The sequence below is a fragment of the Podarcis filfolensis genome (genome assembly GCF_964270895.1).
Source record: "Podarcis filfolensis genome assembly, chromosome: 17".
NCBI classification, from domain to species: Eukaryota; Metazoa; Chordata; class Lepidosauria; order Squamata; family Lacertidae; genus Podarcis; species Podarcis filfolensis.
The window spans coordinates 14,037,530-14,053,154 of record NC_139621.1 but is presented as its reverse complement, the minus strand read 5'-3'; the positions used below and the strand labels follow the sequence as shown (position 1 = coordinate 14,053,154).

General features: G+C 45.4%; 2 protein-coding genes across 6 annotated transcripts in view; both read left to right on the top strand.

The window, feature by feature from the left end:
• The window catches only part of ACER2 (alkaline ceramidase 2), a 529,013-nt gene that overhangs the window by 461,116 nt on the left and 52,272 nt on the right, over positions 1-15,625 (top strand). The window lies entirely within an intron of this gene.
• Positions 1-15,625, top strand: part of FOCAD (focadhesin) — a 127,595-nt gene that overhangs the window by 70,953 nt on the left and 41,017 nt on the right. For all 4 annotated transcript variants that reach the window (XR_014542964.1, XM_083592739.1, XM_083592738.1 and 1 more), the window contains exons 20-23: positions 677-865; positions 3,374-3,495; positions 13,138-13,230; positions 15,389-15,477. Coding sequence is in view for 3 of the 4 variants with exons in the window: in XM_083592739.1 (XP_083448865.1) it covers positions 677-865; positions 3,374-3,495; positions 13,138-13,230; positions 15,389-15,477 (493 nt within the window). In the remaining variant the exon portion in view is untranslated. The remainder of the gene's footprint in view (positions 1-676; positions 866-3,373; positions 3,496-13,137; positions 13,231-15,388; positions 15,478-15,625) is intronic.

Below are 15,625 nucleotides of genomic sequence, written 5' to 3'. Positions count from 1 at the left end.
TAGATAAATAGGTACCACTTCGGCGGGAAGATAAATGGTGTTTCCGTGCACTGCTCTGGTTCGCCAGAAGCTGCTTAGTCATGCTGGCCACATGACCCGGAAGCTGTATGCTGGCTCCCTCGGCCAATAAAGCGAGATGAGCGCCGCAACCCCAGAGTCGGCCACGACTGGACCTAATGGTCAGGGGTCCCTTTACCTTTACCTATCATATTTGCTGAGTATCGGTCACCATTTTTGGATGGTTTGTTTGTAAGTGGCAAGAATCCTCATGGAAGTGCTGGAAAGGCTGCTGTGTTGGCCAAGGAAAAGGTCACTCTTGTTCCCGTTGTTCTATACCTGTGGGCAAACAAAGGGTGCATTGACCAACATAGAAAGCAGCTCTGGCTGTTTGTTTTTCCTTCCAAGTTCGAACATCTGACACCATTTATTGAAGGTTTCCTGAGGTGACGTTTCGAGCGGGAGGCGAGCGTGGAACTGCACAGGCTTCCCTGGGAGTTACAGAAACCGTGACCTTGGAGCTGTCAGCTGAATATGGAGTTACCAGTTATGTCAGCACAACATTCCCGGATAATGGCCGCAGTTCTACGTTGGTGGGTGGTTCTGGTTTCCTCAGTCAATCACCTTTAGTTTTCTTTATGTCTGCCCCGTTCTCTCCCCTTTTCACCCTCCCCTCAAGCATTTGAAGAGTTCGCAGCATCGCTCGTGAAACAGGAGATGGCCAGTATGCCTCGTGGAATATACCATTCCGCATTGAGAGGCGGTGCTGTCCGGTCGGACCAAGGGAAGACGGTGTCAGGCGTGCCAAGCTTTATGCTGAAAATGTACGAGAGAAACAAGCAGCCTGGACTGAAGCCTGGCCTTGCAGGTGAGATTTCCCTGGAGAGAGATGAGAGACCTTCATGTCGTAGTAGAATATCTTGGAATGGGTGAATGACCCGTCTTCTGGGTTTTTTTACATGCCGCTGCGTTAACAAAGTGTCCTCAGGGTAGCTCATAAATGAAAGCAGCAATTAAAAAAGAAACACAATAAAATGTGTGCTGGAATAGCTGTAAGGATGCACAATTAAAATAGCTCCTAAGAGCCAAAGCGACATTAAAAAGAGCAAAGAGTGGAGGACAGAAGAACAGAATAATTTTTAAAAGAAAACTACAGCAAGATTTAAAAACCTGGACAAAAGGAGATATATGCCCAATGTCATAGAGATATAGAAGTATAGAAGTACAGTGGTACCTCGGGTTACATACGCTTCAGGTTACAGACTCTGCTAACCCAGAAATATTACCTCGGGTTAAGAACTTTGCTTCAGGATGAGAACAGAAATTGCGCCACTGCGGCAGTGGGAGGCCCCATTAGCTAAAGTGGTGCCTCAGGTTAAGAATAGTTTCAGGTTAAGGACAGACCTCCAGAACGAATTAAGTTCTTAACCCGAGGTACCACTGTAGCTGATTGTCGTGCCTTTGTGGAGAAAAGTATCGGGGGCCTTTGGACAAAGATCTCCAAAATAGATCTCAGGGTTCAGATCCATGGGAAAAGGCAATCCTTCAGGTATTGGTATCTTCACCACCATTTCTATACTGCTTTATATTTTAAAGAACAAATCTCAAAGTGGTTTAAAACACATGAAAACATCAAACAAAACAATCCAGAATCAGACAAATTCTAGCTTCAAGAAAAATCCAAGTGACATTTTGCTTTCCCCAGTCGAGTTGCCATCCAGAGACAGGCACAATTAGGCCCACGCCAGTCGCAAAACGCACCTGGCTAATTTCTAACATTTTTTTAACGCAACACTTTCACATACAAACCAGCAATGAATCCCATTTCACTGTGTTCACTCTTAAGTTATCCACCTCTTAATTCCATCATTCCTTTTTTAACATCTGCACCTCAGAAGAAATTTGGCAGGTTCAAGAATCATGCATTTATAGCCTGAATGGAATTGAATGGAATTGAGGACCTCAGTAATGTTATTTTCACACCAGCCCTCTGATACTCCCCCCCCCCTCCAGCCTGTCTCTTACATACTTATTTTTCTGCTGATCAGGTGGCCACTGGCATCCAATCACAGCTGTCTGGTTATCTTAACACTCAGTGTTTAAGCGCCTGGCAACTGTTGCATGCAGCAAGCGCATGGGAGAAGTTTTGACAGGGAAAGCCAACTTCTCAAACTCCTGCTACATATTGCAGTCAGCTTAATTTCCATGTGCTGGAATTCCCTTCTGTGCAGAAAGGAGAGCCAGGCTACTGAATAAATGAGCCTAAGCTAAGCACCAAAGCTGTGAAGTTTTGGGGGAGCAGCTTACCCCTTGATACAAGCAAAGGGAGGAACACAGGTCCTGCGGTTTCGTCTGCTTGAAAAGGCAACTCAGGGCTCACCTGAGACAGGGTCTAACCAGCAGTTGCAGCAGCTCAGTGTAGAAGCCGACTTCTCCTGAGATAAACCGGAAGCTGCTTTTTCCTTTTCCAGGAATGAATTTTTGAATTTCTACAAAATTGTATTCTTTCGATTGCGTGGCGAGTTCCCACCTCCCACTCAGAAATAAAGACATGAGACACAAGAATTCGAGTTAATGGGTCAAATTAGGCCACAACTTTATTGGTTACAGGAATGAGCGGTATTGGCTTAGGCATTGGTCCTATCAACTAACCGGCTTCAGCCCACTTGCTTGAAGACCGGTAAGGGTTAACCACCAGTAGGGGGAGTCCCGCTGATGCACATCAACTAGGAGCTCCCCGGAGGCCACCACTCGGGGGCATGCTGTGGGCCCACACCTCCATAGTCTTAGGACAAGGCCACGCTCCCCAGAATCCTTTACCGGACTACCCTTTGTTTTGGGGGAGTTGACGGCGCTTCCTCCCCCCTTCATCTACATGACAATACCCCTCCCAATGCCTAACCGCCCATACCGGGAGTTGTGACGGTTTGCTACGAGGTAGGTGAAAACCAAGTGGCTGGTGCCAATCTGCCAACTGGAAAAATTCCTACCAGGCCCCTTGACGGCGACCAACCGAAGTCCATAGCAACGTCAGAGAGCCTAGCCTGAAGGGTGGGAGGGGAGGGAAAACCTAATCAGCTGAGGCGTGGGAAAGAGGGAGATCCTCGGACGCGCCAGCCATAAATAGAGCCGGCCATGCCTCCTGGGCCAGCCGATTGGTGGTGACGCGTCCGAGGATTCCCCTTGGTATCGCGGGGGCTGAAAGCCAGCCCCCGCGTGTGTGGGGAGGGGCGTGAAGCCTGCAACCCCACCTCCTCTCTAGCTCGGAAGTGTCCTTCTCGAACCTCAGTATTCTCTGTTTTGTGGTCATATTAAAACACAACTGAATTGTTATAAGCCATCTTAGTGCATGTACATCTGTAATCTCTCCCTTTAGCCGGCATATTGCTGAGTTACGATCTCCCAGTCCACGTGGGGAAGGATGGAAAGCCTATCAGCCGATTTCTAGCCAGTAGGGGACGCAGTTTCCACCAGATGTTGATCGCTCTCCTCCACGAGGTAAGCGCTGCAGTTTCCCTTCCGCTTGTGTAGCCGTTCTGCTTTCTTCCATCCCCCCAACCTGAGTTTGCATTTGCCCTTTGCTCTAATTAGGAAATGGTAGCTGCAAGCTGTGTGTGGTGCTGTAATTTACTCTTAATTAAGTAAACTTGCTGCGAAGAACAATTAAGGAGAACAGGACGTATAAATACATCTAATAAAATGCGCTCTGCTCCGAAATGTTTTCTCCAAAGTTTGCCGGAGTAAATCAAGGCTGACGTTTTCCCTTCAACTCTGCCTAATCTGGTTACAGTCCTGTCAGATTTGGGCTTGTCTGAGAAACAATTAGGGGATTGGAACCTGGGGAGTGACCTCTACTTCCTTGTTACTGTAATAATAACGCAGCATATCTCTTAATTGTTCCCAGCACCCTGGGATATTGCATTAATGTAGCTGATTTTGTGTATTAAAGGTTTTGTAAACCAAAGCTTTAATCTCCTGTAGGAAATGTGAGGTGGGGTCAGGGGCAGAAGGAATTACAGATGAACGTCCAATTAATCATTGTAGAATATAAGTGCGGCCTTGTTATCAAATATTTTCATTAAATAGAGCGTTTATAGCTCTTTCGGCCACTGATCTTCAGAAGCTGCAAGCAGCAGGAATGCAGCCAGGAGAGAAACCTGTATGAGCGAGTGCAGATTGGTCGGCCCTTCTCTCAAAGTGCATTAAAGTTAATGTGGTTGCATTATAACATTATGGGCAGTGGCGTATTTTGGGTCACACACCATAGATAAGATGAAGGGACACGGGTGGCGCTGTGGGTTAAACCACAGAGCCTAGGACTTGCCGATCAGAAGGTCGGCGGTTCAAATCCCTGCGACGGGGTGAGCTCCCATTGCTCGGTCCCTGCTCCTGCCAACCTAGCAGTTCGAAAGCACGTCAAAGTGCAAGTAGATAAATAGGTACCGTTCCAGCGGGAAGCTAAAAGGCATTTCCGTGCGCTGCTCTGGTTCGCCAGAAGTGGCTTAGTCATGCTGGCCACATGACCCGGAAGCTGTAAGCCGGCTCCCTCGGCCAATAAAGCGAGATGAGCGCCACAACCCCAGAGTCGGTCACGACTGGACCTAATGGTCAGGGGCTCCTTTACCTTTACCTTACCATAGATAAAGGGGATGCGATCATTTTTATCTGTTCTGGCATTTGTAAGACATCCTCAGTGGCAAAACATGGATATTTCTTCTATGTCATGGAGGGGCTCTTTCTGTGAAGGGTTGTATTGAAAGCTCAGTACAGTGGTACCTTGATTCTCGAATTTAATCTGTTTTGGGAGCCTGTTCGATTCCCGAAATGGTTCGGAAACCAAGTCGCGGCTTCCGATTGGCCGCAGGAGCTTCCTGCACACAATCAGAAGCAGCGGAAGACATTCGGCTTCCGAAAAACGTTCACAAACCAGAACACTCTTTTCCGGGTTTGCGGCGTTCGGGAGCCAAGCCATTTGACTACCAAGGTACTACTGTATATCAAAACTGCCTTCAGGGTGAGGCTATATTCTGGAAGCTAAGCAGCTCTAGTTCATTATTCCCTTGATGCCCATTTGCCTCTATCCAAGTAATGGGTACTTTGAAAGGCAATTTAAAAATTATTGGAGACCGTTTGGGTACATATGGAGCCTGAACCCAAGGACAGAGCTCTCTGGAATGGACCCTAATGAATTATGGGTAGTACCCCTTAGACTGGGCTTCCTCAACCTTGGCCCTCCAGATGTTTTGAGACTACAATTCCCATCATCCCTGACCACTGGTCCTGCTAGCTACGGATCATGGGAGTTGTAGGCCAAAAACATCTGGAGGGCCGAGGTTGAGGAAGCCTGCCTTAGACTTTAGACGTCGCATGGCCGCTACTGAAAATAGGAGCCCCATGTTTTCATTGCCTTCTCTCTCGGCCAAAATGCACAATGTGGGAAATCTGGCCATTCCCTCACCATTGGCTGCTGCTTGTGGTGGTTGTGAAAGTTGCCTTGCAAAGACGTTCCTGCATTGACTGTGAGAGGAAGGAGAAGAGAGTCAGGGCTGGCGGTTTTCAGTGACAGTCATACATCTTCTACAATGTCTAGCTCGAGCTCACCTCAGCCAGATTTCTTTAAAATACAGCGAACGCCCGGGTTGCGAACGTGATCCGTGCGGCCGCAGCGTTCGCAACCTGCAGTGCAGCGCCGCGTTTGCGCACGCGTGGGCCACAATTTGGTGCTTCTGCGCAAAGCACGATTTAGCGCTACTGTACATGCACGAGTGATGACCAGAGCAGAATACAGGGAAGTAATAGTGCCACTGTATTCTGCTCTGGTCAGACCTCACCTGGAGTACTGTGTCCAGTTCTGGGCACCACAGTTCAAGAAGGACACTGACAAACTGGAACGTGTCCAGAGGAGGGCAACCAAAATGGTCAAAGGCCTGGAAACAATGCCTTATGAGGAACGGCTAAGGAAGCTGGGCATCTTTAGCCTGGAGAAGAGGAGGTTAAGGGGTGATATGATAGCCATGTTCAAATATATAAAAGGATGTCACATAGAGGAGGGAGAAAGGTTGTTTTCTGCTGCTCCAGAGAAGCGGACACGGAGCAATGGATCCAAACTAGAAGAAAGAAGATTCCACCTAAACATTAGGAAGAACTTCTTGACAGTAAGAGCTGTTCGACAGTGGAATTTGCTGCCAAGGAGTGTGGTGGAGTCTCCTTCTTTGGAGGTCTTTAAGCAGAGGCTTGACAACCATATGTCAGGAGTGCTCTGATGGTGTTTCCTGCTTGTTGGACTCGATGGCCCTTGTGGTCTCTTCCAACTCTATGATTCTATGATTCTATGAAACCTGGAAGTAACCCATTCTGGTACTTCTGGGTTTGGTGCGGTTCACAACCCGGAAACACACAACCTGAAGCGTCTGTAACCCGAGGTATGACTGTAGTCCAGATACAAAAGGGGATGTGTCCCTGTGCATATTTTGATAGGGAGGACTGCACTGGTGGAAAGTATTTACGTACATCATGATTTATGGTCGCTCTGGCCTTCTTTGATGTGCTCTGCAAAATGAGCATGGCTGTGCTGCAAGAGCCATAGACTCTCTGCCTGACCTTCACGTTCTTCAGAGCCACCCTTTATTTTTGTCCCAAAGGCGGAAAGCTCACGTGAAATGTGTAACCACCTTATAATGGAACGGATTCTAAATGTTGTGATTATTCCACGCACTTAAGAGCGCACATATGTGTTTCTTCACTCTCTGACCCTTCCTTCCTTCCTTGGTGTCATGGTTTATATTTATATTTCCTCTTGCTTTTCTCTGAGGTTGAGAAGACTTCAGAGAATTTATTATTATTATTATTATTATTAATGCAATCACTGTTTCAAACACAGAGCTGGAAAAATTCCTTATTTCAAGAAAACACAGATAAGGCTTATTTTGGTTATTACAGCTGTTCTTTCCTGTGTTAATTAATTATTCCCGCTTCTTGTTTTTGTTGGGTCGGTATTTTGAAGTAGGGCATTTAAGCTGAATTCCAAATGCATGCAATGTTTTTTTTAAAAAAGCAATATATATATATGTGTGTGTGTGTGTGTGTGTATAGCAATGTGCTTCTTTTAAACACTTCAGTGCCCGAACCTCTTTGAAATATAGATATAATATTGGGTTGGTATGGACATCAAATGATGTGCTTAATTCTAAAAATGCTTAATTTGAAACATACTTGGTGTGCGGAATATTATTCCCCAGTGCCTGACTTCGTATGTCTGTAGAATGTTAAACATTCCTAAGAAAAGAAAAGAAAACCTGGCTTAGCTAGTACATGCCATGCAGAAGAGCAAAATGTCTATAGGGATTATGAAAGGAATCCAAACATGTGGAGAAACAGAAATGCACCGTCAAAACTCTGGAGCAATGTTTAATTTTGTTATACAAATCTCCTTGGAAAATATGTTCATGGTTATTGAGTATAAAAGTTTTCTTAAGCATCACAGAATCCAGCACAGCACCATTCCTACATCCAGGCAGCCTTGAAGGCAGCATCTTCCAAATTCCTAAACAGCACCTTGTCCTGCGGAATTTACCCCTCAACCAGGTTGCATTGGGAAGTGTCTGGCTCCCTCACACACATGAACTAGTTGACCATAGTTGCTGTCTTTGTATATGGCAGCCCAAATAGTAATGATAGTAATAATAGTAATAGTAATAATAATAATGAAACAACAATAATAATTTATTGTTTATACCCTGCCCATCTGGCTGAGTTTCCCCAACCACTCTGGGCAGCTCCCAACAGAATATTAAAAACATGACAAAACATCAAACATTAAAAACTTCCCTAAACAGTGCTGCTTTCAGATGTCTTCTAAAAGTCAGATAGTTGTTTGTTTGTTTGACATCTGATGGAAGGGCGTTCCACAGGGCAGGCCCTACTACTGAGAAGGCCCTCTGCCTCGTCCCCTGTAACTCGGCTTTTCACAGCGAGGGAACTGCCAGAAGGCCCTCGGAGCTGGACCTCAGTGTCCAGGCTGAACGATGGGGGTGGAGACACTCCTTCAGGGATATTGGAATATTGTGAAGCCCCTTGACATCTGACTGGAGGCGGGTGCCACCACCAAGAAGGCCCTCTGCTTGGTTCCCTGTAACCTCGCTTCTCATAGTGAAGGAACCGCCAGAAGGCCCTCAGAGCTGGACCTCCGGGCTGAACGGTGGGGGTGGAGATGCTCCTTCAGGTATACTGGGCCGAGGCCGTTTAGGGCTTTAAAGGTCAGCACCAACACTTTGAATTGTGCCCGGAAATGTACTAGGAGCCAATGTAGGTCTCTCAGGACCAGTGTTATGTGGTCTCAGTGACCACTGCCAGTCACCAGTCTAGCTGCTGCATTCTGGATTAATTGCGGTTTCCGGGTCACCTTCAAATGTAGCCCCACGGAGAGCACGTTGCAGTAGTCCAAGTGGGAGATAACCAGAACATGCACCACTCTGGCGAGACAGTCTGTGGGCAGGTAGGGTCTCATCCTGCGTACCAGATGGAGCTGGTAGACCCTTTGAGGAATCTCTAGTTTCAGCTCCACGATGCTCAATGTGCAATGTGGGCTTTCCTTACAAACAACCTGTGCGCCAGGAGGCCCCACCCACTGAATACATGTCTCTCCCATCATTTTAGGGATTCTGGGGCCAAGTAATCATCTGAGCTGAACCAACGTGAATAAACAAGGGTGGAGCAGAGAGCACATGCATATCCTCCAAAGTTTTGGGATGGGTACCAGCTTGGGTCAGTAACAGCTATGTTCCTCAGGTGAAGTCCCCTGGTTACGGTTTAATATCTGTCAAGATGAATAGAGAAAGATACAGAGCATTTGCCACATTTTTTATGGTTTCCTATGAGAGAGATAAAGATGGTTTCAATAAACAGTGGTCTGTTTGAAGTTGTGTATTGTTCAAGTTCCTATAATGGTTGAAGAGAGACCAACCAGCTCATCTCTAACTCTCTCTGAAGTCACAGCATGCTGTTTTATTGTTTGGTAAATAAGACCTGGCAGACCGCCTTTGAAAGGACATTCCAGTAGCATAGACCTTTGGGTGAGCTATTCAAATTGGGGGTGTCTGGAAAGGATCTTAAAAAACACACCCACCCTCCCAAAGAATGCTCTTAAGATTGGGCACTGCTGTCTGGACCAGATTAGGCAACAATTATCTTTAGGCATTTCAGCAGTTAGAAGTAGTCTCTGACTTTCCTCTTAAATGGACTACTCAGAAGAAAGTTGTGTAGCATTGTGGGGTTTTGCTCTCAGAGTACCAATGAGGCTGCTCCAGACATAATATAATTTAGCATTATGAACAGAAGCTGTCATGAACCTATGATTTGTTTTCTCTCCTCTCCCAGCATGTCCATGAAGGGGCGTGCTGAATGTTTCACGTCTATTTTAGGTTAACTTCAGTGTATCACGTTATCCAACCCTAGACACACAAAAAATGTGGTTAAGCTTAACTATGGTTAGTGGAAACATGCCAAGTTCAAACCATAGTTTATGAAACTCTCTCGTGTTAAGGTTAAGTATGGTTTAGGGTTCGGATGATGACTAACTAAACTTCAGTTAATCTAAACCTCAGGTCCAAACTTCTGGTCTTTCCATAGCTGTGGCAAAGAAGAAGTAACGGGGGAAATTTGTAAGCCCTTGACTTGTAAGCACGCCAGGCACTTCTGTCTTCCACTGCCTCCAGCAGTTTGGTCAAACTCATGCTGGTAGCTTCGAGAACACTGTCCAACCATCTCGTCCTCTGTCGTCCCCTTCTCCTTGTGTCCTCCATCTTTCCCAGCATCAGGGTTTTTTCCAGGGAGTCTTCTCTTCTCACGAGGCGGCCAAAGTGTTGGGGCCTCAGCTTCACGATCTGTCCTTCCACTGAGCACTCAGGGCTGATTTCCTTCAGAATGGATAGGTTTTATCTTCTTGCAGTTCATGGGACTCTCTGTAAAAACATAATAAGTGCAAATATTATCAGACAGGATGATGGACAGCAGAGTGTTATAATTTGAAGTCCCAGGTTCTGGATAGGTTTATGGTTGTCCTGAGGTTCAATCTGACCTCCAGGAACATTTCCATCTGCCCCCCAGCCTCCCACCCCATGGCAATCATCAGGACTCATCCTTCTTTGCTTTATTAGCCAGTTTGTCTCTTGGGAGCTGATAAATGGACTTGAGTACCTAGGGTAATAAGGGGAGGACTCTGGCAAAGATGCTGTGTCTGCTCACACTTGCTAGGGGAGATGTAGTTAAAAGAGAAAAAATTGAGTCTCAGTTGGGGCTGCCATATTTCAAAAAGTGAAAATCCAGACACAATCCGGTTAAAGACTTGATTGTCCATTTCGGGTCGCCCAGCCACTGCCACAATGTCTGTTCTCTTGGCAGATCAAGATGAGCAGGTGACGGCAAAGGTTGCCAGGTTTTTGTTGTTGTTGTTTAGTTGTTTAGTGACCCCATGGACCAGAGCACGCCAGGCACTCCTGTCTTCCACTGCCTCCCGCAGTTTGGTCAAACTCATGCTGGTAGCTTCGAGAACACTGTCCAGCCATGTCGTTCTCTGTCGTCCCCTTCTCCTTGTGCCCTCCATCTTTCCCAACATCAGGGTCTTTTCCTTCAGAATGGATCGGTTGGATCTTCTTGCTGTCCATGGGACTCTCAAGAGTCTCCTCCAGCCCCATAATTCAAAAGCATCAATTCTTCGTCGATCAGCCTTCTTTATGGTCCAGCTCTCACTTCCATACATCACTAGCCAGGTTTTTTAGCTGGGGCAATTAGAAAAAGATCCACCATTTGACTATTGATTCAAAACCCTAAAATGTATTTTATATCATTGACTTTTTGATTTTTATTCTTTGTATATCGTTTTGTTGTTTTATTGCTATGGCCGACGGCCGACGCATATAAAGATCCATTCATTCAAGACACAATCCGGCTCTGCCCGGGAAATTCCAGACGTATGGCAACCCTAGCTCAGTTCACAAGGGAGCAAGTCGGTGAGCAGAGCCAGAATATTGGGCTCTTCGCTTCCAAAGATGGCTCCCGTGAAAACTTAGCTGCTGCCCAAGACAAAAGCATGGAACTAAAATTTGGAAAGTGGTTGTTATAGCAGATAAAACATCCAACAGGGATGAGAAGGCAGATTTAAATAGCAATTCACTCTGGCATTTTCTCTTTCTTTCTTTCTTTCTTTCTTTCTTTCTTTCTTTCGTTGTTTAACAACTAGCCTTGCAGAAGAACAAGAGAGAGAGAGGCCATCTGATGCCAACCTGGAATATTTTGGGTCCCACCCCCTAAATGTATTGAAGTAATATTGTCCTGGAAACTGCTGAGATCTAATAACTTGTTTTTAATAGGCTCCAAATGGCTGTCATGACAACTTTCGATGTTTTCGGTTGAGGCCAACAGTAGAAATAATTGGATACTGGAAACAAAAAACTAATTCTTTTGCCTGCCATAGAATATTATGAGACATTACAGTGCACAGCAGTCATTTTAATTACAGTGCTCTCTCTCTCGTTTTCTTTTTTCTTAAGCTGTTGGCTTTGAAGTTGCACTGCAAACAGAAATGATCTAGAGCGATGGTTTTCTTTTAAATTGCTATAATAATGACAACAGCCAGGATGAAATGTGGAGTTGTGTGTGTATTATGTGTGTGTGTGTTAATGCGCTTCTATCGTCTTTTAAGTTACGTAACGAGAGAATCACCCAGTAATTCTGTGTTCAGCCAAAACCAAGGATTTGATTAATATTCTAAGAAGAGTTTTCTGTTTGTTTTCATTTTGGATAACTTGTTGGATACGCAAAATAGATTATGTTCTAAACAGGTAAAAGCTCTTCATAATTTACACGTCAAATTCCAGCATAATCTACTAGGTTAAATAGATTGTATTTACTATGTGTGCTCTGGCTGGAATCCAAAAAGCTGCTTTAGGTACCCTCAAGACCTTAGACACACTCTGTGAGATTTTTTATTTTTAAAAAACTTTGAGCAGACTGCTTTTGAAAGGCCTCTCATAGTGCAGTTCCTCACAAGTAATCCCACTGAGTTCAATGGAAATTACTAGTATGATTCAGTTTCCAAACTCCATCTGGCATGGGAAGAATATAAGCTCAAACGATAGTTAGACTTTCAGAACTACTTATGTAGTTCTTGTTGGTGGCAAGAAAAAAAAAGGGGGGGATATAAAAGGAAAATTCCCTGGATGCTAAGATCTTTGATGAGAGAACCCCAGCAGAGATTTAAATTCACAAAATATGCAGTGGAAATATAGGCTGTTCCTTCTTGCCTCTTCCTCTTAAAGGTAAGGGATATAGGGACCCCTGACCATTAGGTCAGTCGCGGACGACTCTGGGGTTGCGGCGTTAATCTCGCTTTATTGGCCGAGGGAGCCGGCGTACAGCTTCCGGGTCATGTGGCCAGCATGGCGAACCAGAGCAGTGCATGGAAACACCATTTACCTTCCTGCCGGAGCGGTACCTTCGGACAGGATTCACACCCCCAGATCCCTTTAACGGGATAGCCTTCAAGAGGAGGGGCAGGTGCAGGCCACCACCTCCCTTCCCATAAACCAGGTTTTACCAGTGCCTAGGACTTGCCGATCAGAAGGTCGGCGGTTCGAATCCCCATGACGGGGTGAGCTCCCGTTGCTCGGTCCCTGCTCCTGCCAACCTAGCAGTCAAAAGCACATCAAAGTGCAAGTAGATAAATAGGTACCGCTCCAGCGGGAAGGTAAACGGCGTTTCCGTGTGCTGCTCTGGTTCGCCAGAAGCGGCTTAGTCATGCTGGCCAATAAAGCGAGATGAGCGCCGCAACCCCAGAGTCGGTCACGACTGGACCTAATGGTCAGGGGTCCCTTTACCTTTATGTTGGTTATATGAGGCTGGTTATCTCACAGTTCTGGGGTGGATCACTGTATCCACAAAGCCTGTGGAAGTGAAAAATCAGATATATCTTTACTAGTGCAATTTCTTTTTAAAACTGGAAAGTCCAAATTGTAATTCATAGTACAAAAGCAGAAGCTATCGGTCGGCTTCTATTCTAAATGTGTGTCCATGTGAGTTCTTTTACTACAACATTCAATTTTGTTCGGTGGTTTCCTATGTGAATATGAAATGTTTTGCATGCAGGTCAACATTCAGCCTTCTGAGTGGCATCGCTCCCTGCTGCTTCCCCAGTCCTGGGCCGGATTTATGGAGAGAAGCTATCATGCAATTCTACAAGTAAGTAGAGTTGTCTGAGTGTTGTTTTTTTGTCGCGTGATCTCAGCACTCAGCATGGAATAAATATGGGAATGTGTCTGCTATATATAAGATCAAAAGGAAACAAAGTGAGGGAATGGCTTAAGTTCTCACATATAGATTTGAGGAGAGTTAATACCTGCCGCTTTGTTTGCTAGCTAGCCTATGAACTCTGGACTAACAGAGCCTTACTTAGAAACTATGTGTAGGCTCCAGACTTACCCCATTGATCTCAGTAGCACCTAAGTTCAAATATCCTAGTCTAGATCCAATTTCTTACATAGGAATAATGTTGAAATAACTTTGTAGGACCCAAGTTAATCATACCTTTGGAAAAATTAAAGTCATTGTTTGTTCAAACCATAGTTCATAATTACCTTGACATTATGGGACAATGGTCGAATATACAGAAAGCAGCTGTTTTTCTTAAAATGAAAACAAAAGCACTTTTTTCATAGTTTCCCCCAGTTAGACATTTCATCACTGGCAAAGAAGCAGTTTTCAACTCACTTTTCCTCAGCGTAGACCCATTGAAATTCCTGGACCTCAATCATGAGCATTGATTTCCATGGGTCTACTCAGAGTTGAAAGTTAGTTGAATACAACCCAAATAATTCAAATAACAAACTCTGGTTTGATCTGTTTCTCATCCAAATTGTGGGTAGTTTAACATGATTGAACCCCCTCCCCATAAAAAATAATAATCCAAAATTAACTTTTTAGAGTATCGTGGTTAGATTTGCAAGATCACCTATTTTGTTCTTGTGTGCAGTTCAAATAGAACTAGATTGCAGCTAAATTCACGTTTAGTAATCTTCAGAAAATGGGTTATCTCTCATCGTAAGATCAGCACGTGTTCAAGCCTTCACGAGATTTGGGTAGCCCAAGAATACCCAATCCTCATTGATTAGAAGGAAAAGTTGCTGGTGTGAATTTACCATAAATCTCTTACACCGTAATGGAAAGCATAATCTGATTTTTAGAGCAGTATCAAATGGTATTCATGAACATCCTACTTAATTAAGTATGATGTATGACAGAGAAAGATTCTTATTCGCATATGCTTTCCCACAAGGACTTAATAATGCACATAAAACAGTCATGTTTAACCTGTAGGTCACAGCACTACATTCAGAATAGATTCCAAGAAATTGTTTCTTCCCGTTTTCCTGCTGTCTTTGCTTTGCAAACTTCCTTTCAGATTTTAGAAGTGTAGCGTATAAAAAACTCCTGTGATGAATTTCAGCGGGATCTTAAAGCAAAAAAAATTATTATTGTTAGGTGAACTGCAGGAGAAGGAACGCATAGCCAATTCTTGCTCAGCGGTAGGTTTTGCTTTTCCCAACACTGCCGTATCCCCAGTGCCCAAGCATACATGCCTGCAGAATCATCTGATTGTTGCAAGGTGTCAGGGGACTGCCATCGGAAGAAGGGAGGGAGGCAGGGACGCCGCTGGGATACAGGGAGCCGCAGAAACTCCTGAGGAGCAGTTCCTCTTCCAGCGGTGGGGAAAGCCACACCTCCAGTGGAGAAGAGAGCGAAGGGGCCAGCCAAGCGAGGAGAGGGCTTGAGGATGCTGCTGAGAGCCCCAGGGCCTCACCTCGCTGGGCTGGCCAAGAGGGACGCACGCCCCTTCCATTGTCCAGCTTGCTCAGAGGGGTGAAATGTAAGGAGGGGAGGCGGAGGTTTGGGGTGTTGAAGTTCTTGTGTTGTGGGAGAAGCCAGAAGGGACCACTCCCGGATTCTGCAAGTGACTAAGACGGACATGAACTTGGTGGATCTGCACTGTAAATAGTTTGCACAATAAAACCTGTAAAAGACAGGTTGGAGTCCTGCCTGGTTACTCACGAGCAACCACCACCCAGCATCTGACACAAGGGTTTTTAAGGTTTTTAGGGAAGTACCTTGAGACAAGATTTTATCCTGGCCTGCAGCATAGATGCACCCTCATTCCTCCAAAGTAAGAACCTGAAATTCCATCACTTAACACATAGTTCATTACGCTGGAAGGGCAATTTGATTTGATAGCAGAGTGGACCTCGAGGGAAAGGTTACATCTGCTATTCAAGTGCTCCCCATAGAAAGCCCTGGATTGCTCCCTGTGTAAGGTCTCCTGCTGATTTATGCTGTGCTTGTGCAGGGAAGGCAGGCTGAGCTGGAGATGCAGTTAAGACACGGCAAGGAGGGACCCGAAGAAGTGCAGTACAAGCAATTTACAGCCTGGCTCTGGTAAGCGAATGACTGTCTGCTCCCCATCACTCGCAAAGGGTGGTGGGAAATGGGGAAGAGCGTTGCAGAGGCCACTTCAAAAGCTTCAAGTGGCGAGTTTGCACTGACTGGGCAAGTGCCGCTGATGAAAACCAGATACGGCCTTTAG